The following is a 21,564-nucleotide window of genomic DNA, read 5'->3' as shown; positions in this document are numbered from 1 at the left end:
ATTGTACCTTTTTTGCACATCTGCCGGTTTAGAAATACTTCATCCAGATGTTGCGATCGATGCGAAACTAGCTATTGCACTTGTCCCAGTTAAATGTGCCACCATGTATGTTCAGGCTCCAAGCCCTTGTCGCAAGAATTTGGGTTATCTGTACCAAGATAGCAGGTACCGGCGAGTGCCTAATGGCCCTCGATTAGTTTATCAGCCTAGGCAATGTCGCCCTGTAACTGGTTCGTTAGGAAAACTGTCTTTTATTGTTTTTTTATCACACCTTTCGTAAAATTTCGAGAAACATGCATGCAATAGCTTATTTATCCTCGATACTTTTGTTCGTTGGCAATGCAATTAGCGCTCTGCAATACTGGTTATGAAATTATCAATTTTAACTTTCATCTCTCGCTGCTACACTTTTATGATCAAATCGCTGAATATTTTATCTCGTTTATTAAAATCGGATTAAAATTTTTAATTTACATTTCACACCTGAATTGCCGCCGAAATTGCATGGAATGTCCGTAAAAGTAACTAAATAAATTTGCGACCTAGGAGCCGGATAATCTAATACTTTGTGTAACTTCTGGGCAATTTCGAACAATGTTTCTCTTATCAATTCTGCAGCTTTCTATAGTGACCTATACAGGTAGCCGCACGCAAATGTGCATAAAAATGTGTGTGTGTGTGTTAACTAAATCATTTTCTCCGGGTACGCAATAGAGAAAACTTACTTGATAACGGTCTGTTTCACTCCGGAAGTCATGGCAAAGGGCACTCGCACTAAAACTGGAAAACTTGTGAAAACCCAAGAAAGCAAGAAAACACGCACCCGGTTCGCTCTTTCACTTCAACCGGTCATTGTCGCGTCGCGTGCCTGCCGGAAATGGAAATTCTGAATTTGTCCAGGTTAAAAGTTAACTAAAACCGTGGCGGATCGCTTTATAACATTCCCAAGCGCCCCTCCACCTGTTGCCGAGATCCGTAGGTACCCGACAGCGTCGTTTGGTACCTCTTCTTTTCCACCAAAAGGACGAACGATAATCTCAAAGGCCGACGCGCTATGGCTCCGCCGATAGTTATTGTTTTCTGAGCTGTTAATTGACGCATCATGCGACAATTTTAGATTTTTAGCTGAAAACAACTTATGTGATGATTTATTATCATCCTTGTCCCATGTTTTGCTCGCTGGGAGAAAAAAAAACAGTTCAGATCGAGCGTTGCGATAATTAGTTTTGATTGCTATCCACCCGCATCCAATTTGTTCAAAATTTATGTTACATCTTATTTAGGCGTTTTCGCCACTCGCTATCTCCCAAACGGTGAGAGTTGGTTAAATAGGAAAAACGCCGCCACATTCGGAGGCTCCTAGAATGCCGTAAATCGCGTTGCCAGTAGGTGTTCGGTGGTTCCCGAGGTTCGTCGAAAATTCTAAAATACCTGCATGACCAAAAAAAATTTTTTTTTTTATATCGCGAAAGCGCTGTTCATTTGTATGGTTCATTTGCATAGTCATATACATAAAGGACCAAAGCCCCCGCTTAAATCCGTTAAAAATGGAAGGAAATATTTTTCACGAAAATACTGGAATACCTTGAATATGTATCGTTTTTAGTTGCGCATTTTTTAACTTAACAAACACGTACACGGGGTTACCCTTGTGGTACATGAACGCACGTTTCTCATTTTGTTCTCACGGAGCCCCATTACATTACGGCCTTTTTGAATTTTTTTGAGAATTTTCCGACATCTTTCACGTACCACATCCATGTCTAAATTCAAGAGTTATTGAAATATTTGAGCAATACGGCAATTAGGGCGGCCTGCTTGGTCGCCTGAACTCACCCCTATGGACTTTTCTCTATGGCGTTACCTGAAACATGGGGTGTGTTTAGGTAAGCCCAACAATATTAAAGAGTTAAAAAATAAAATTACTTAAGAGGTTCAATAAATACTTCCTCGAATTACAAAAAAGTGCTTGAGATATTCGAATTGCGGCTCTGCCAGAAAGTCAATGGGGCTCAGTTTCGATATTTAATACACTAGATTATAAATTATAGTAGTTTATATTATTATTTTGTAAGCGCTAATAGTTCTACCGTTATTTTTATTTTTTGCAATTTTTTTCTAAAACTCTTGAACTTAGTCATGGGTGGGTTACATGAATTATGCTTCCATAAAAGAAAAATTGAAAAATACGTTTATTTACTACATGAGTGACGCTGTATACATCTCTGTTATGTCAAAAAATACACAAATAAAAACAATATTTGACGTGTTCAGCATTTTTATAAAAAATGTTTCCTTCAATTTTTGATGATTTTATGCGGGCCTTTGGTGTTCTATGCAAAGTGTTTTTGAAATTTGGTTCTGGATGGTTCCTTAAATTCTCATACAAAAAATGTATTGAACTTTGTCACCTTTATTGATAGTTTTTTAAGAAGTTTCAAGCGAAAGTCCTGGTCAATTTTACATTTTGCATAAGTCCTCTGAACCCAAAAACAATTTGCCGTTTATAAGAGCTCCAAATAGCTTTCGGTCCATTTGCGAAATTTGATTTTGCAATTCGCATCATTTCAGTGATGGTAACAAATGGTACACCTAAATAAGACACTCCATATAGTATGTTTTCTAGTTTATCGTTATTTCAAATTAGAAATACTTGACCAATTCACAGCTGGTGTTCATGAAACCAGGCATATTTCATTTAATTTTCAAGCTTCATCGCTAGTAAATTTCAAATTGTGTATGTTAATTGGCAATATAAGACGAATATAGGCAGAAATACAGGTTTCAAATGAGAGAGAATGCCATTTTGGAAAATGGCACTACGGGACGGAATATTTAAACATTTTTTTCAATATTTAATTTGACTTAATAGAAGTCAGAGACGGAAGGTGTTAGTCTTAACAATATGACCAGATTTTAGTTGCATCCTGCTATATCGAGATATACAGGGTGTTTCCTAACTACGTGTAAAAAATTGAAAGGCGTAATCCTCGACTGATTTTGAGCCAAAAATGTCTAATAAACATATGTTGGGTGTTGGGTATATATGGGTGTTGACTGAAAGACGTTAAAAAAGGTTTTAAAGGTTTCTGAAGGTTTGGTGGTATTTACTAACTTGATGAATGAATGATCTGAAGAAGACTTGTCTATGCTGTCCCAATAAACACTCTAGATCAACTTCAGGAACGTATAATTACCGGATGTGAAACGATACGCAACAAACCAGGAGTTTTCGAGAGAGTGAGACAATCATTAACAAGAAGGATGGAAGCCTGCATTATGAGTAATGGTGGTCATTTTCAGCAATTTTCATAATTAATCATTAAAGCATTCCCCCAAAAAATTGTCTTTTCTAAAATTCAAACACCCAAATTGAGTCATTTTGGAAATAAAATCTCTTTTTCTTGTCACATTTCAACACCCTGTATCTTGGAAACAAGACATTTGCGACATATGTTTATTGGACATTTTTGACTCAAAATCAGTCGAAGATTACGCCTTTAAATTTTTTACACGTAGTTCGGAAACACCCTGTATATCTCGAGAAATATTCGGCGTATTTTCGTTTTTTTTTTATCCGAAAAACAGATTAAAAAGTTTTTTTTTTTTAATTGCATTTTCGCAATTGTGTTATTTCATTAGTTGACAGACTTTGAAAGCTCAATGGGTACGAAATTGGTGTTGTAGAGCTGTAGTTCATAAAACTTTGCTACGACATGCATTATCAAGGCAGAAAGAAATTAGCAAAATATTTTTTTAATTATCCTCTATTTGATTCTCAGCTTAGTTGCTTTAATTTCAAAATTTTGAGTTAAATGCCATTCAATAGATTTGATGAATATCCCAAAATAGTTTAGGCCAGTTTTAGTTTTTCGGTGCGGATAAGAAGATACGGGTGATTTTCGAAAAGTTTACGCTTCTGGTTTGGTGCGCTGTATTACAGAAATTTCGTATCCTACTTATATTGGGTGAACGAAGTCTAATACCGTGTGAAAAGCTAATTGTGACACAAAAGTGTTCGACGGTAAAACTAAAAAAAAAACCGTTTCTCACAATAGCAATAGACAGAGCGTTCGGATAAACGTTGTGGTTAGTTCAATCACATCTCCAACAGTGTCATTGTTACCCTTTTATTGATGAGGTGTAAACTGGCATTGGCCACAATAACAGATATAGCTGCGCTTTAAAAACCTTGCGCATTTTGATTTGTTGCATTATTAGTATTTTGTTGTAATTGTTTATAGATAAACGCTGCACACCACTGATTAGAAACTCAATGCAGTTTTCAATTAATTTACTTTATTAAAATCACTTACATTACTTTCACTCTGCCGAGAAGTAATCAAGAAATGTGAACATTATGATGAGAATCACTCGTACCCTTTTTTGGTGGGCTAAAAAACACAAAGCTCAGTAGCTGAGGGGAGTACGATGGTTATTACGAGCTTTGCTGCGTGTCGTTTTTACGATTCTAAGAAGTTCCTGGAGGAGTATCCTGTAGCCTGAAAAAGACCGTTGGGTGGGTTAATATGGCCGTTAGTAAAACAAATTTTATATTCATACGTGCTGAATTTTGAAGCGCGACACTACCACCAAGTCCTTCATATCAATAGGTTTGATTACATAATTTCTATTGGAAACCTCTAATATAATAAATAAGAAAGAAATCGTAGAATCCGACAATTATTGGCCATTATGTAACTAATGATTGTGCCTGAACTAACCTGAACTAATGATTGTATGAAATGCTTTCATCACTGGCACGTAAGTTCTTTAACATTACATTACTTGAGCACTTATTAAATATTTGACGTAAGCACGTGACTCAAGGCCAGCTCTTGAGCCTTCACATAAAATTTAATTTAATATCTCTTTAATATTAAAATATACTTGATTGATTAAATACGTTCGACACCGGCAGAGTGGGCGCACATTTGATTTGATCTTCATGAAGACCGGTTGGTGCTGGTGCCAAATTTAAAATTGAAATTTTGGGTAAGTCTCCAGGGGCGCAAGTCGTAAAAGGGTAGAATTGTTGCAGCGCCATCTACCGGTTCTAATCGAAGCTACGTATCTACAAAATCCCGTCTGTTCACTACTGAGTATTTCCTCAGTTTTAGTTAGTATCCATTATCTTTAGTTAGTAGAAACGTCTGTTTGTAGTGATTGTATTCCCAGTTAAAAGATAAAGTAATTACAGTAAAAAAACGTGTTTCACGCGAATCATAATTTTCTTCAGAGGCGCCATCTAGTATCTGAAGCATGTATTTCGTACCAGTCATGGTAATAAACCTGTAGTAACATAATGGCATGCACATTGATTGATGGATGTAGCAATAATTTCTTTGCAAGTCGACAATACCCCGACGGCACTTTATCATCTTACAAATACTTCTGATGGATCTTTATGAACACTTAAAAGTAACACTGCAACTGTCATTTTAACCAGAAAGTAGTCGTCCAGGTTTAAAAAACGTCACAACTGATATTTTCCATTAAAGGAATGGTGATACGCCTGTCGTTTTGGCGCTCATGGGTAACAAATTCGAACAACCCCGCTTTCGAATGGCATGAAAATAACAACGTGGTTTTTGTCCGTTGGAACTCTGATTTGCCACCACTGTGCCAAAGTTGTTTAATCCTGTTCAGCGCCACCTACCCCGCATCATATAGCAGTCTTTGTTCATTACGTGAGCGAGATGTTATCGCATCGATCCTGCTACCCCGAGTGGTAAGGTAAGTTCTGGATGCAGACGTCACCTACGTCGTGTCTTCTCAATCTATTGTAGATAGAAACAGAAAATGATGGTTACATACCGCGCACCAGAAAACATTTGTTTTGAGTCATTGATCAATATTAACAGTGGTAGTAACTGATAGTTTAGACGGGCAAAGTTAGAAATGTCTCTTTAGTTTTTAGAATTTGTAATCGAAGAATTTTGTTAAAAGCTTTAATCTTTTCGCGAACGTCTCTTATAAACTTGTTCCTTTTTCTTCTTTGAGCCGTTTAATTTTTGGAAAATAATCGAGTTCAATACTCGTCATTTGGACTACATTGTTGCCATTAGGAAACGCCATTTGAGGCCGTTTTTTACAGGTGCCCCCCACGGCCCTACTAGGCAAGAAAACCAATTACAAACTTCGGTTGGCAATTCGCACAAGAAAAAAAGGCAGAAAAATAAATACCTAATATGCATTTTAAGGTTAAGAACCGAGAAATTATATGACCTCGCAAAAAGTCGTGGGTCTGTGACAAACCAAATACCGTGAAATCATATGAAATTGGTACTGTGTTGGTGGTACCAAAAATGTGGGGAGACGGCAAAAACAAACAATCATAAAAATAGCTTGCTGATCTAAATAATATATGTTAAAGTGGGTCACCTGCACTTAGGTCAGGATAGTGATACGTCTTCTTGAAGTTGGAAAAGTATTTTCGGATTTAATTAAAGCTATAATTTACTGTCGGATTAGTGGAGGTTGCCAAATGGGAGTCTTAAACTTATTAGTGTCTAACATGATCTATTGTCTAAAGACTGCCAACAAATAGCAGACGACTTCTGCAAACTTATAACCTCGTTTCGGCTTAAGTAGGTTACATCTGGCTTGTTAGATGAACATAAATTTGTATCAAAACTCCTAAAATTACCACTCGGATCGAAAATAATGCAGCGAGTTTGCAGCATATTGTTTAAAACTTTAAAGAATAAATCAGGTGACAAATCCATTTGATTGGCAAAATGAACAATGTTTAAATTCCCTGAATTGTTTCCACGTACAATTATCATTGATTTGTCTTAGAAGTTGTTGATTATCGTTTAACCCGTTTTGCTTTATGTGCATTTGGAAAATCCACTGTGTTCATAAGTTTATGGGGCAGTTAAAAAGCTTTATAAACTAAATAGACCTAATTAATCGTGTCGATAAGCTCTATAAATCTACACTGGACGAGTTGCAATTTATCTTGCAGTTTCTGAGATATTGCACAGTTTGAAACGTTTTTTTTTATTTTGGAAACATTACGAATTAAATTTAATCCATTTTCAAGGCTAAAAAGTTCTCAAGTTGAATTCAATACACGACTCAAATAAATTAATTCAAACCAAAATCGGAAACTCAAAAATTTAGATTTTTCTTGATCATTTACAAAATGGGAGGGGGCGGGGGTGTAATATAGGCGTTCCTATTCATAATTTTGCGATTTTAAAAATACCTCGAAATTGAAAAGTTTCTCATTCAGTTTTAGGAAACAGAATCCAAAAACCACACAGTATATTTGAGGTCATTGGGAACGATGTATTGGTACTATCGATGGACATTCGCATTAATCAATATTTATGACGGGTTTCCCAGGTTAAGGGCGGCAGAAAACGATTTTCCCATTCCTTCCGAAGTCGCAACGCTCTTTGAACTGAAATCCCCCTGAGCATTTTGAATATTTTTTTAAAAAACGCATACATATTTACAGGATGGATTTTTTAAAAGTATAAATACAAATACCTCAAAGATTATGCTGGCAATGGAAAAATGCAAAAACACGTCTAACATAATATGACGGGGGAAGACGATTGAGGCTATAATGAACTCACTCCTCGCTATCAAAGACACCCCAGCCACCCCAAGTAATTTTTTTTAATAGCACGGGTATGGTTGTGATATATCGTAGGAAAGCTATTTCAAAAAGTCTTTCAGTGGTATCAAAGTTTCTGGGATTCCGCCCTCAAATTTATCCGATAACGCCTAAAATGCAAAATCCATGAGTAAGACACCTTAGCATAGAATCAAATGGTTTTTAATGAGGAATAATTAACAGAACTGATAATTAGCTCATAGTTTTATTGTAATTAAATAAAAGTGTAAGATTTGCGGTTCAATATTAATAATATTTTATATTGGGTGTTTGTTATTTTCCATGCCAGCGTACGAACAATATTTACGATCTTGACGCATATTTACAAAAGTTTCCTTAAAAATTGCACGACACTAATAATTTGTCGTTTTACTCTTTCAAGTGTTCCCACAAAATGAAATCCAGAGGATTTAGATCAGGAGCCTTGGGGGGCCATTCTATCGTTCCTCTCCTTTCAACCCATCTTGTGGGGTAATATAATTATATTGTTACTACTGCCTAACGGGTGAGATGTTATCAGATCTGTTATTTACTCTTGATCGAAAATCATTTAATTCTACGCCTAGGTGTCTTACTCATGGATTTTACATTTTAGGCATTATTGGATGCATTTGAGGGTGGAATTCCAGAAACTTTGGCATCATCGAAAAGCTTATTAAAAATGCTTTCTCGCGAGATAAGTCGGGCATGCCCGCGCTATTACAAGAAAAACGAATTGGAGTGCCTGAGATGAATTTGGCAGAGGACAGTGAGATTGTCATACCCTCAATCATCCTTCTTCGCCACATCAAGGTAGACGTGTTTTTGGATAATTTCATTGCTGGCATAATTTGTATTTATACTTTTAAAACCACGCCCTGTATATGTGCCAATACGGTCGAACAAGAAAAAATCCAGAAGGAAAGAGTATGGGAAACGTCACAAAATATTTATCGACGTTTTAAAAGGTTCGACCAGTATATTAATAACGGTACTTTGAGGTCTCGAATAAGCTGACCATTATAATATAATACGCAGGGGCCGGCACGGTTCATTGCCTGGGTTGCATTACCATAAAGCGGTGATTAATAATGTTTTAAAAGACTCCTTATGACCCCGTGCCCTTCTTCTTATGGCAGCTCTCATGGAAAAGAAACATGTCGTGAGGTAAACGCGCAAAAAGTAAATCACCATGAGAAGAGAGACACGGCATTGTTTGGGTAAATAGAAAAACGGCGTTTCCAATTGAGTAATTGCGCCTCCGACTGGCACGTTCGTACTGGGTAATTGTGTCGAATTGGACGGTTTTAAGGCTAAAACAACACAATTTCCTTAAATTGTTTAATAAAATGGTAAAAACAGGGAAAACTAATCGCTCTCAAGGCTCCGGTCGTGCCATTCGGTGCCGCGACCAACCGGTTATTCGGAAAATTTGCGTCTTCCGTCACTTGCTTACGGGACACCCGAGATTCAGACCAGAAAAGTGCATTTTCGATCAATGCATAGAAATCTCTTGTACGGCAACCAGAAATGAAGGCTAATCGAAGGGGCAACTCCAATAAAATTCTCCATGAACTATCAATCCGAATTTATAATGGAACTTTTTCCACAGATGAATGAAAATAGTCGTTTAATTTTCCAAACGCGAACGTTTGATTGGTTCATTCATCTGAGCCGAACTAGAATAAAATATGAAGACATTAATAAATCACTCAGGATTCTTTTCCGATCAACAACCTTGTGCACCTCCATTAACACACATTGCCTGTCGTACATCGATTGAATACAAAGCGCGAAGTACTTTATTGCATTTCAATTTGTTTCCTTTTCCATCTGCACATTTTCATTCCAGTAAACTACCTTGAGGCTAAAAACACGAAGCGTGGAATAATGCCCCTAAAAATAAATAGGTTTTTTAATGGATTTTTCAGCAGGTATACCTAAAAGTTGGAGTTTTTTTTAGCATATAATAGCAGGTTAGGTTCCATTGTTCTGCAAGAACAATACCATGAAAAGGTCTGAATCACACTTGGTTGATTCTTGTACACGCCCAAATTTCCAAAAGTACCTTGACCTGATCAACTTTTGAAATTCTGATGAGGCAAAAATTATGCATGCTGCACGCAAAAGATGCACGCGCCCACGGACCACCATGGTACCTCACCCAGAAGTCAATAAAATTCCTTCAAAATTTACGCGAAGTTGCGAGTATTCTGATGTTTGAAATGGGTTTTAAAACGAAAAAGGAGCAGGAAAAGACCAAAAAACTCGGGTCACCTTTCAGGTCGGACATGTAAATGATCAAGCGCCATAGTGTTTTTCAATATGTTCGGTCTGGGACAGGTTGTTAATTCTTTCTTTTATATTCGACAGTAACGTCTCAGACACTGGGAATTGCGCGCCATTCTCGGTTAAAGCCGACTGAAATAGCATTTGCCCTTTATTAAAGACTCAGACGAACACCCTTATTACCGTTTCGATGACGACGTTGCCACCCTCTTCAGGACGCAGGTCAAATGAGTAGAATAAGAAATGAGACGCTGTTTGGTAAATCATTCCAATCAAGATTAATGAAGTTTTACCCCATTTTTCTAAAACACTTAAAAAACATACAGGGTGGAAGAGCCGAATAGAATAAATTCAATATCTGCATGTTTCGACATATGTGAGAAAATACTGAAACACATTAATTTTAGATTTATGAAATTACATCCTTTAACGTATAAAGTTTGTCCCCAAATTTAACCCCCTTTGCGTGACAATTGCAACCCTTAAATTTTTAAATCGGAAGTATGGATTTGTGATACCTCATTTGAAAGGTCTTTTCATTCTCTATTTACAATTTTTATGGTTTTAAAGTTTATTTGAGAGTATAATAGAAAACAATTTAATTGACGAATTTCTCTACAACAAGTTAAAAACTTATTAATACCACTTTGTTATTGATAATGTAATAAAATTTGAAAACAAGTCAGTTCCTATGTACCTCAACTTAATTTTTCTAAATTAATAGATAGGGAGCGAGGATAGCCGGAATGGCCGGCACGATCACCAGACCTTACTCCGTTAGAGTTTTTCTTATGGGGATCTGTTGTGAGTATGGTGTATAAGAGAAAACCGCGCTATCTAGCTTAACTTAAAAAAGAAAAATAACGCTTGTGATTAGATCGGTTACGCCTCAGATGTTGATTAATGTTAGAAGACATTTTCATTTACGCTCAGGATACTGCCGAGAGGTTCGAGAAATACATTTTTTACATCGAACAGAAAACTGAGATTTATTTGTTTTATTATTTTATTATGTTGTCAACAACCAAACGGTATTCATTTTTAAATTTTCACTTCATTGTAGAGAATGTCGTCAATTACGTGAATTTCTCTTTTCCCATTATTCCTTACAATAAAGCTTAAAACCATAGCAGGTTCGAATAGAGAACGAAAAGACCTTTCAAATGACGCATCACAAGCCCATACATGCAATTTAAAAATTGGGGGGTTGCAGTTGTTACGCAAACGGGGATCGAATTTCGGAATGAAATGTTTACGTTACAAGATGTAATTTCAGAATCTGAAATTAACGTGTATTCGATATTTTTTCGCATACGTCGAAAATGCAGATATTGAATTTATTCGTTTCCATAGAAATTATCTTGAGGATAAAGTTACTTGCAGGTAGAAAACCGGGCCTAATAGCGTCTTCCGCTCAGTACCGGCCTTATGGGGGGCGGGGCGAGTTTGGGCGGTGAATTTTCCTGGTCGGCGGTTTTTCTTAGGGTAAGAGGGCGGTGGTCGAAAATTTTCCTCAGGCCGCCAGACTCGTTAAGGCCGGCCCTGCTTCCACTGGCTACGCCACGGCAATGCGCCGGTATTCTAGCCTTAGGTTACTCTTAAGTTACTCATTCACTCCGCCCTTGCGGGGCCAATGAAGCGACGTGATAAATTTAATATTTTCAGGTATCTTAACTCCACCAACTTCTCAAATTCTGGTTGCTTCACGTTCGAATAGCGTACACTTTAGAATTGCCTCATTCTGAGTCCTCTCTACACCGAGTGCACCCCCCCAAAGAAAGAGACCAGTTTGATTTGAATAATCTTGTATTGGTTATCATTATAATACACTTTTAATACATAACAAATAAATAATGCTTTCCATATAACCTTTGGTCCCTAAAATGTACTGATTACGTATAAACTTCAGGACGTTTTAAATATTTAACATAATATAGAATATACAAACAATATCATCTACAGCAATAATAAATCGAACGATGTGACTTGTACAATTGAGCTTTCAACACAATACAAAGAAAAATGACTAATAGGTGCTATTTACAATCAGGCTTTGACCGTCTTAAGCCCCTTTTTGCCCCCGAAATTCCTTATCGACTCCATGAGCATGTCGCGCACGTCCTCATTATTATTATTTTTATTATTATTATTATTATTATTATTATTATTATTATTATTATTATTATTAATATTATTATTTTTTATGCTTTGGCTTCTCTCTTGTGAAATCGTCTTTTTCGGCACCTGAGGAGGCGGAGGTGGCGGAGCCGAGACGCTCCAAGGCTTCAAACTCTTGGAATAGTTGTTTGGCTCAATGATAGGTTTGACAACATTATTACAGTTCTGATCTGACATGTATCGTTTACTCGACTCAGTTCTTCGTAAAGTTGACTGAGAAAAGGGAACGTGCTGATTGGGGACATAATAACCCTCTTTAGGTTTTGACAGTGGCAAAGTACTATTGAAACTTCCTCCGGAGGAGGCATGCCAAGAGAGCCGATTGGTATTGAATCCTCTCACGACCGGTGGTTTATTGGGTACTTTGAACGCATTGTGTTGAGGCTCTTCCAATGGTGATTGTTCTCGATTCAAATGGATTATGGATGTGTTATTCACATGAGTGTTAATCTGGTGAATGCTATTGAGATGAGAGTTATTTACGTGAAAGTCCTTATATGGCTTTTTGAATTCCACGCTCCGCACCACAGGCACTCGATTAATATCAAAACTCGAGTCGAATGCGATGGAGTGCGGTCTTTGAGGTTCAGACCCTCCGTTGAGGTTACCTAACGGTTTCCTATATGCTGCTGGAGCGAGCAATCTGGTGCTGTTCGTTGCAGGTCCAATTTTAATCACCACATTCCCAGAACTTTGCGTTATCTCCGATTTTTGAGTCGCATTACCGTTTTGACTAACGTTCCCAAGTTTGTAGTCTTCGTCTTCCTTGACCGACACAGGTACTTTCGGTCTCTCGGACCACGTAGACATGTTCACGGCAGGAGGACCGCGGTAATAGTATTTTTTTGCCGGTTCCGCTGGCTTGGGGGAGTTAATGGGAACGGGATCTGGTCGCTGCGGCGGCTCTTCGGAAACAGGAGCTTCTTTTTGAACAATAGGAATGGGCGAAGGCTTTTGTGGCGCTTGGTGGAGGTTTTCAGTTTCAGACGTGTTCAGCTTGTTGCGGATCACTTTCATTACCTGTAAAAGCGAAAGTTGGGTAATACTGTCCGCGATTAGTTTCAAGGAGGGGTAGATATACATTTATTTGTTAGTACATGGTGCCCGGAATTTAGATAGCAAAGCTCTAGTTAAATATTACAGATGTTCAATGAAAATTCTTCTATCAGTGAATGTTTTATCACAGGCTAAGGCCTCATTTAACTCTCTGATGCTTTATGAGATGGGCAGCGAACGGTTTTTCCCGCCCTGAACTAACTGAAAATGTTAATTTCTTATTAAGAAACTTTTCCCCATTTATTTCTACATCGATTCGGAAGGAATTTTTCAAATATTCGAAGCCGAAAACAAAAAAAAAAAAACGTCACTCGCTTTGAACCTATATCAGCTCAAAAGCTCCTTCTATCAGAAGCCGAATTTGGGACACCTTGTATAAAAACTGACCCTACACTCAATTATTCTGATTTAAACGATTGTCATTTAATAATGTTAGATTTTAACCCAAAAACTTTATAATAATATTATTTTGTTTTCTTTGATTAAAATACCACAGCAACCTTTAAAAAAACTCCCACCATCCCCTTTTCACCCCAAAATAGCCACCCTCCCAAATAGGCTTACCTCCAAGCTGTGCAGACCGGACACATTGAAAAGACTACTGCTCCTTGATATATTCGCTGGATCTCCCAGTTCCTTTTTGATCGTGGTATGATATTTATTCAGGGTTAGCGTGGATCGTGACCTGGACACTGGTTTCGTAGACGTTTTGGCATCTGTTGAGAACGATCCAGACCGAGACACTCCTTGAGACTTGTAAAATATGTAGTCGGTACTGCCAGTGTCGCTGTTCAGATCTACCGAATTCCTCTTGTTGTACGAAACATTTTCGTTGCTGCGTACCGTATCGTCCTCAAAGACTTTGATGTTTTGGTGTTTTGGGACGTCGTATGTGGTAATTTTAAAATTTGGGAGTGTATCGTGATGGTACTTCGCAGGATTCTCTGCGGGTTTCTGGAAATTCGCCATTGATGGAGTATTTACACTAGGTCTAGATTCTACGCTATCAGTCATCTTTAGGCTTGTGGCGAGCTCCCTGTTGTACACCAAGGACTTGCGTTTCTCTAAATGTTCTAAGGATAATGTATTTAAAGGAGGTTCTTCACTGGTTATTGACTCCTTGTCTTCCAGAGTTCTTAGCTTCTCAAAGAGTTCTGGAGAGGTCACCACAGAGTCCTTAAAGTCGGTGCTGCCACCCAGCGAATTGGTTTCCAGGAGCGTGTCCTGGGGACTAGAATCGCGGAATGCTTTTGGTGGCGAGGGCAACTGGTACTCCCAATCAATAAGGTCGTTCGTTTTTGGTATTTCGTCAGGGACAATTATGTCGTCTAGAATGGGAGGAGGTGGAGGCGTCCGGAAACCCGTGTCCTCCTTGTGGTCTTGAGCAATTCCGCTGTCTGTGGATTCGAGACTTTTCTCTTCTTGCGTTTGAACCTTAGGCGGTTCCGGGGTGACTTCTGCAAGTTGCGAGGGCAAATTCGACGTAGGTATTGATTCTGAAAAGGTAAGAAATGAGCCTCGTTTCTCCAAATTAATCACTGGGAATGGGAGACAACACAGTGGGTTCTGTCGGATTGTTGGAACTGCATATGCTGATTATCAGATAAACAGATTACTGTTGAAAGGATGTAAGCGATGAAAAACTATTTGTTGAATGAATCAGATACAGGGTGTTTGGTTTTTTGCAGCAGGATAATATTTAATAAAATTATATTAGTTTGCTATGTGACCTATATTCGAGAAATGTTTTAAGGAAATACAGGGCGTTTAAATAAAATGTTTTTTTCAATTTATCTTTTGTAGCTCTTAAGAGTTTTTGACATATCTAGCTCAAATTGTGAGGGTAAGTTAACAGTATAATTAAACCAATAGCCTACATATTATTCCCTAGGGGTGAAGAACTAGCTGAACGTAATCTATCCACAGAAGGTGGTTGGTGTAAGTGGTGGAGGACCAACTGCTTGGCCTCCTCGATCGTCAGATCTAACACCTCTAGATTTTTATGTATTGTACTCTACTTCTGTAAATTCTCAATAGGAACTTATAAGGCGAATTATAAATTCTGCTCTTAGAATAACTGCACAGAATTTGAGAGATATTCGACGGTCGTTATGGCGACGTTCTAATTTATGTGTAGAATGTAATGACGTTCATTTCGAACAATTTCTGTAATGATAATAATTTAATATTGATTTAAATGATTTTGTTATCGATTAAATTGTTACTGTTTCATTTATGTTCTATTTGAAGTGGCTCTTGTCTACTATTATTTTTTATTTCACTTTTGTTAAAAATTCGCTCTGCTCCTATCGTCAATAAATGAATCTACTCCGACTTACACCGTATTACTGTGTTAGAATATGTAATATCAGTAGAATGTCAGAAACCCTATTGGATGAAAAAAGTAACATTATTTCACAAATTTGAAAATAACTGAGTAACGGTAACAGATACTAAAATTGTCACAAGACATAAAAGTTTCTGAACTAAACAGGCAAATTAAATGTATAAAATTAAATACTATGCGCAGCATCACAAGAATGACGATAAAATGGACCATAACCCCCAAAAATATCACCCTGTAAGCTTTCAAGATCATCTAGTATCATTAAATCGTGTAGATCCTAAAAATGAACTTATCAAAATTTGAGATAATCGTTTCAAAAACTTGGAGAGCTATAAAAGTTAAATTGAGAAAAATATTACATTTCAACACCGTGCGTTTCTTTAACGAAGTATATCTTAAATATATAATGCAGCTCTACTCGCTAATATAAAAATTTGGAGGTGCTAAATCGGAGGATCGAGAAGGCCAAGCAATTGGTCCTCCACGACTTACCCCGCTCTGTGGATAGTTTGCATTTAGCCAGGTCCTCACCAATAGGGAATAATGTGAACAACGTCCGTCTAATTATGCTATTAAAACTCAAGCTAAATATCTCAAAAATTTTGGAGTTATAAAAATTAAATTGAAATTTTTTTAAAACTTCAATACCCTGCATTTCTTTAACAAATCATTTCTTGAATATACTTTATATAGCAAACTAGTATTATTTTGTGCGTAGAATACGTGGTTAAAATCCTTCAACAAAGAACCCGGACACCCTGTATATGTTACAGCAAATTGCTTTCACATAATGACCTCATCAAGATGTTGAATCATGTATACAGAACGAGTTTAGATCATATTTCAAGCACGCAATACAACAATGAACGTTCTGCTTGTTTTCAAGTGATAAGGATTCTCCCCTCGCGAGATATTATCATGGAATGAAGCTCAATCAGGTTGCAATGCGACGTCAAAGAAAACTCTCAGTTTTTTTCGTTACTTTTTTTCAAAATCAGCGACGTGATTGCCTGGCATAATAGTGACGACGGAATATCACAGATTCATGTGAATATGACGTCATATGGGCTTTTTAAGGTACCTAGTTAGTCCGTTTTGAGGTACTGGTAACGAGTATTAGAGGTTATTCTTAATGATCACCTGTTAGGCACTGGGTAAATTTATTACAAATACGGGGGCAATCAAAATGATCGCACATTCAAAATGGTATAGGGTCTATGATGGTTTTGCGTTTCGCGACATCCAAAAGATACTTTAAATGTAACTCTTCAGTTGATACCGCGATGACCAACAAGTGACGTACCGGTTTTATGGTTGGTACCACAGCGACCAATAAGTGACGTGGTGTAAACGTTAGCTTGCAACCTGGGCATTTTTACAACCTAACCCCCATTTATTCTGTACAAAAACTACGCTACCGAAAGATATAACTCCCACACCCATTTACATAACGAGAGTAGATACAATAGATTTTTGGGTCAAACTAAACGCGTTACTATTCTAGTGGCGGAGACGTTACGAACAGAGAAAGATTAAGAGAGAGAGAGACATGCCTGTTTCAGAGACATCACCAGCCACCACCCATTCATTTCTAACTCCGCAAGAAGGGTCAGCAATGTTATCCAATTCCTCCAGGTTATTCCACTTCTTCATGGCGGTACCGTTAAAGCTTGGAATGCTGCATGTGGAGCTGCGAAGACTCATCGTTGGGGACTGAGTAGGTTCATAGTCATGGATTCCGAATAGCTGATTAAACATTTGACGTGGTTTGATTGGTGGTGGGTCTTCTCTTTCGATGAACATGCTTTCATCGAGATCTTCCATTTCATCTTTGATACCTTTCTTTATCATTCCCACTATTTCAGGAGGCTTGCTTTCTTTACAAGTCTCTTCTACATTTATTGACCTTTGAAAGTTTATTTTTGATGATTTTGAAGAGCTCTCAGTCTTCTGAGCGGATTTCATGATGAAAGGCTTCACTGTTTCTAGACTCGCCAAAATTTCTTCCATGGAGTATTCACTGTCTTTTGGCGAAACTGATTCTTGATCTATGCTAATAGTACCACCTTTTGTGTCTGTGATCGAATTCTCTTGTTTCGATTCAGCATTTTCATTCGTATAAAATGAGTTCACAGTCGGTTTCAAAGTGAAAGTATTTTCGATGGCCCTTGAAGATGGTTCTTCACGTTTTAACGCCCTTGGAGGCTTGTGCCGCAATACAACACCATCAAATTCTGCACATTCAGTGTCTATAGACTGATTTTCAAAGCTTGTGGGTTGAATGCCAAATTCCGCCTCAATTCGCTCACTTTCCGTTTGAAAGAGGTGGGTGCGGGGAGGCGCTTTGGGGGGCCTCTTCCTGGGTTTCGGTATTGGCACAAAGTTAGTGGAGGGGGTAGTTTCCAGCACCTCGGGCAATTCTAGCATGCAAAATACGTTAGTGCGCAAAAAGCAAGTTTTTATAAAGCAAAAAAGCGGAAATGCTGTTAAGAAAAGGAGATGCAGTATAGCAACTGAGTTCAAAGAAACTCGTTCGTTTTGCAAATGATTATGTGGTCCAGCTTGCTAATGAACTCATTCCAGTTCTCGTCCTGCTGCACCTTTGGAGAGAGTTTTTTGGGGTTTTTCTGCAGCCTGCGTGAAGAAGCCAACTTTCGTCTCCCCTCAGTTGAGGGAGAAATATTGTACGCCTCCAAGATAGGAAGCCTAAAGTTGGGGCCTTCAATTTTGCCACATTTATCGTTTAAACTGGGGCTTTGCATAGTCGCTGCTAAACCATCACCCTCCTTTTTAGGTTCAAAGGGAGGGTTAAGGACGCCCATTTCAGCAACTTCTTCTTCAATAACGTCATTAATGTCCAACTGGCACATTTCATGTGCGACGATGGTCAATTTTTGAGAGCCCCTGCGCGGCCCTTCTGAGAAACATCTAATTTTCGAATTCTCCTCTCGATAAATCTTCCCCAAAGTGTTAGGGGCAGCAGGAGAGTAAATCCTGGTTTTGCCAGCAAAGCTGTGGCGAATCGCTCGCATAGCTTCGGATATTTTGAAGGTTCTATGCGCATCTCCTTTTCGGGGTAAACACGCCGTGCGAGGTGCTTTGCTCACAAATATTGGGGGTGCTGAAATGAGGGGTAGCTTACCTGGTCGGTGGCTGATTTCGGGTTGACTAGCTACTAAGGGATTAGGATGTTCTGAATGGGCGATTACTGAACTGGCAGGCGATACGGCTACCTGCGGTGGGGGAGGAGCTGCCTTCTTTTTGCGACCTGAAAAATTTCAGAATTATTATTATTGATGACTGAGAATAAAGTATTTGTCTGCGACCAGCAGAAAAAATAGGAATTTCATCCCGCGTTTGAGGGAAATACTCTTTTGAAAGGAAAGGATTTGAACTCTTTAGAGAGCGCACGCACTTTCCTCGTCACATACTACGAATACTCAATAGTTGTTTGCAATGCAAGGGAGGAAAGCGCTATGTCTTCTGCAGCGGAGTATTTTTACAAAAAGGAATATTAGTCATAAAGAAATTAAATTCACATCTCTGGAGAAAAATGTCTTTTACTGCCTCGAAAGTTGATTAAATTTAATCAAAACCAATTAAATTATTCGCGGGGATAGAACCCGAACTTTCCTTCCTTGTTGTGTCATGCTCTTTACGTCATAAGTCTGGTAGGTGTCTTGTTACAGTACTAGTTTTTGACGAACGAGGCGATGTCAGGGACGGAGTCTGAAAAATTTCAGCGAGTAATTTGATACAGTATATCGGACGTGCATCGTATAATATTTTATTTCATACTATTCCCTAATTTATTAAAAAATTATGTTCTACGGGCTCAGAAAAAACATGTTTCCTCACAATATGGCGAACGTATATTTGTATGCACTCGTCCCTCTGACGCAATTAGATATTTATCAAAACCTGTTAGTGTCAGCATTCCGATTGTTGCTATTTTATAAATATTTGACTATTTATATGTAAAAATATAAATATTGTAATGGTTCTGATTATCTTTAAGTTGAAATTGTAGCCCATTACATACCGCAAGAGAAAATGTACATTAATTTAATCGACTGCATTTTTCAAACCCTTAGTTATAGTCTGGTAAGGTTGCCTATGAACAACATTATAGTCGCGAGGACTGTAATGCTCGATTTATCGGCTACAAAATAGCACAGTGTCACTCAAGGTAAACAAATTTATCCGGACAGTAGGCAATAAACAACTATTACATTGCGTAGGAGGAAAAGGCAACTTTTCCTCCTGCGAATTGTTTGCGTTAAAAATCTAAGGATAAAACATACAAAGTACCCGTTGTCAAAAATGATTAATCTTAATCTGTTGGAAACTAAACTATCGGACAAATGGATCAAGATATGATTTATGATTCAAGATACTTTGCCAAAACTCCTATAAAATTGGGTTAAAACTTCGACAGGTCTCCTAGCAGAGGAAAATTTATCTATGTGCTGTAATATTGTTGTCACAGAGCTCACCCATGACACCTCGACACTTCCGGAACCACACAAAGAAAAGAACTGCCGAAGATTTATTGAATTAACATCCATCTACGAAGTTGAATGCATTCATTCACACCTAAGTTTTCCACGTACCTCTTTCTAAACGCTCCCAGCTATGCCGTTCGTTTTACAATCGCTCGTAAACAATTTCACTAATTTTACGATTTGATTATTTAAACTTAATGTCGTAGAATAGTGAAAGCACGCGTTTCTTTGTCGCTCGTTTTGGGGGAACTCACACACTACTTGGAATAAAGTCTTCGAAGCTCCAATTAAGGGAAGGATCCACGCGAAGTGCGATAAACAAACAGCACAACCTGTTTCGATCTGGTGGACTAAGATCAAGAGAATCAGTGAACCAGTTTTAGACGTTTATTCTAAACCTACATGCGGCTTTCTACCCACATGCGAAATTCTTTTTGTAATTATAATTTTCTATCATCGGCCAAATGGTGTAATTATAGATTGTTGGGATATCAAAGAACCGACGTCCGGACATTTCTCATAATGGAAATGATGGCTAAACGAGGTCTTCCATCAGATGGTCACCACAGTTATACAGACATTTTCTTAGGAAATATTTAATGACAGTTATAACATTTCGAGTGGCTTTTTTACATGTATTGTCTTTTGATATTATAACATTATATGTTGTCACGCCTAGTATTTTTATGGTAAGAAAATTGTACACATGTTTGCATTTATGACGAGGTAATAAATTAAAGATTATTTTATTATAGATCGGTAACATCTAGGAAAACAGTAAACAACTTAAAGTAATAAACGGAAAACAATCTTTGTCAAGCCCAACAGACGATTAAAAATCTAATTTGTCGTAAAAAACATTCTTTGTGTAATTTGCAGGCCTTCAGACGCAAATGGTATCAAAAAAGACATTAAGTATAAATTAAATGTGCCATTGTCAAGTAATAATGCATTTTATAAATTTTAAGAAAATTCTCTGTAAAATTTCCCGAAAAAAATTAATAAAAAAAGAAATTTGTAGTGAGTAAAAAGCTCAAAAACGAAACCACATAGAAATTTAATAAAAACATTTCTAAAAATTGTAAACAAAATCATTCGATACCGTACCAAAAGTAAATAAAAACCTCTAATTTTGAATGAACTCACATTTTCTACCACTGTTGGTATCGACCAATAACTCGAAACCGGCCTTCACTGCCGCGCAGCATATAACCATCCTTTTCTAACACTCACTCTTAACTGACTGCAGGAGATGTAACATAGATGTCAACTGCACTCAGGCCTACTTTACGACTTAGGGTAACGGGATCATGGCTACAGCATTTATCTTTGTCTAAGCTTACAAAATAAACAAAGACAACGATATGGTACGGCACAAATGGCGCTGAATGTTGACATTAACACAGTGGTGGCAAATGAGAGTTTCAGTAGGTAGAAGCAGCATTTTCTTTCTTTTCGTTTTTGTCTTAGCAGTTGAATTCTATGACGAATCGAACTTGCTATGTACGATATTTTGGTATTCGAATACTCCCTTCAATAATTATTAATTCTTGTAACTGATTATTCGAATGTGAAACTCA

General features: G+C 37.7%; 2 protein-coding genes across 8 annotated transcripts in view; both read right to left on the bottom strand.

Annotated features, from left to right (window-relative positions):
• The window catches only part of Nep2 (Neprilysin 2), a 53,950-nt gene extending 52,932 nt beyond the window's left edge, over positions 1-1,018 (bottom strand). Inside the window, exon 1 of the mRNA XM_066287547.1 lies at positions 726-1,018. Within this exon, the coding sequence (XP_066143644.1) occupies positions 726-757 (32 nt within the window). The 5' untranslated portion in view covers positions 758-1,018. The remainder of the gene's footprint in view (positions 1-725) is intronic.
• A 10,668-nt stretch (positions 1,019-11,686) lies between these two features.
• LOC136342070 (uncharacterized) overlaps positions 11,687-21,564 on the bottom strand; it is an 84,947-nt gene continuing 75,069 nt past the window's right edge. For 6 of the 7 annotated variants that reach the window (XM_066287535.1, XM_066287533.1, XM_066287534.1 and 3 more), the window contains 4 exons: positions 18,622-18,747; positions 17,033-17,899; positions 13,697-14,628; positions 11,687-13,096 (listed from right to left, as the gene is read on the bottom strand). In XM_066287535.1, the coding sequence (XP_066143632.1) occupies positions 11,945-13,096; positions 13,697-14,628; positions 17,033-17,899; positions 18,622-18,747 (3,077 nt within the window). In that variant the 3' untranslated portion in view covers positions 11,687-11,944. The remainder of the gene's footprint in view (positions 13,097-13,696; positions 14,629-17,032; positions 17,900-18,621; positions 18,748-21,564) is intronic. The other variant, XM_066287539.1, reaches the window with a different exon arrangement.

Source organism: Euwallacea fornicatus, chromosome 11 (assembly GCF_040115645.1).
Source record: "Euwallacea fornicatus isolate EFF26 chromosome 11, ASM4011564v1, whole genome shotgun sequence".
Lineage (NCBI taxonomy): Eukaryota > Metazoa > Arthropoda > Insecta > Coleoptera > Curculionidae > Euwallacea > Euwallacea fornicatus.
This window is presented reverse-complemented; position numbering and strand designations above follow the sequence as displayed.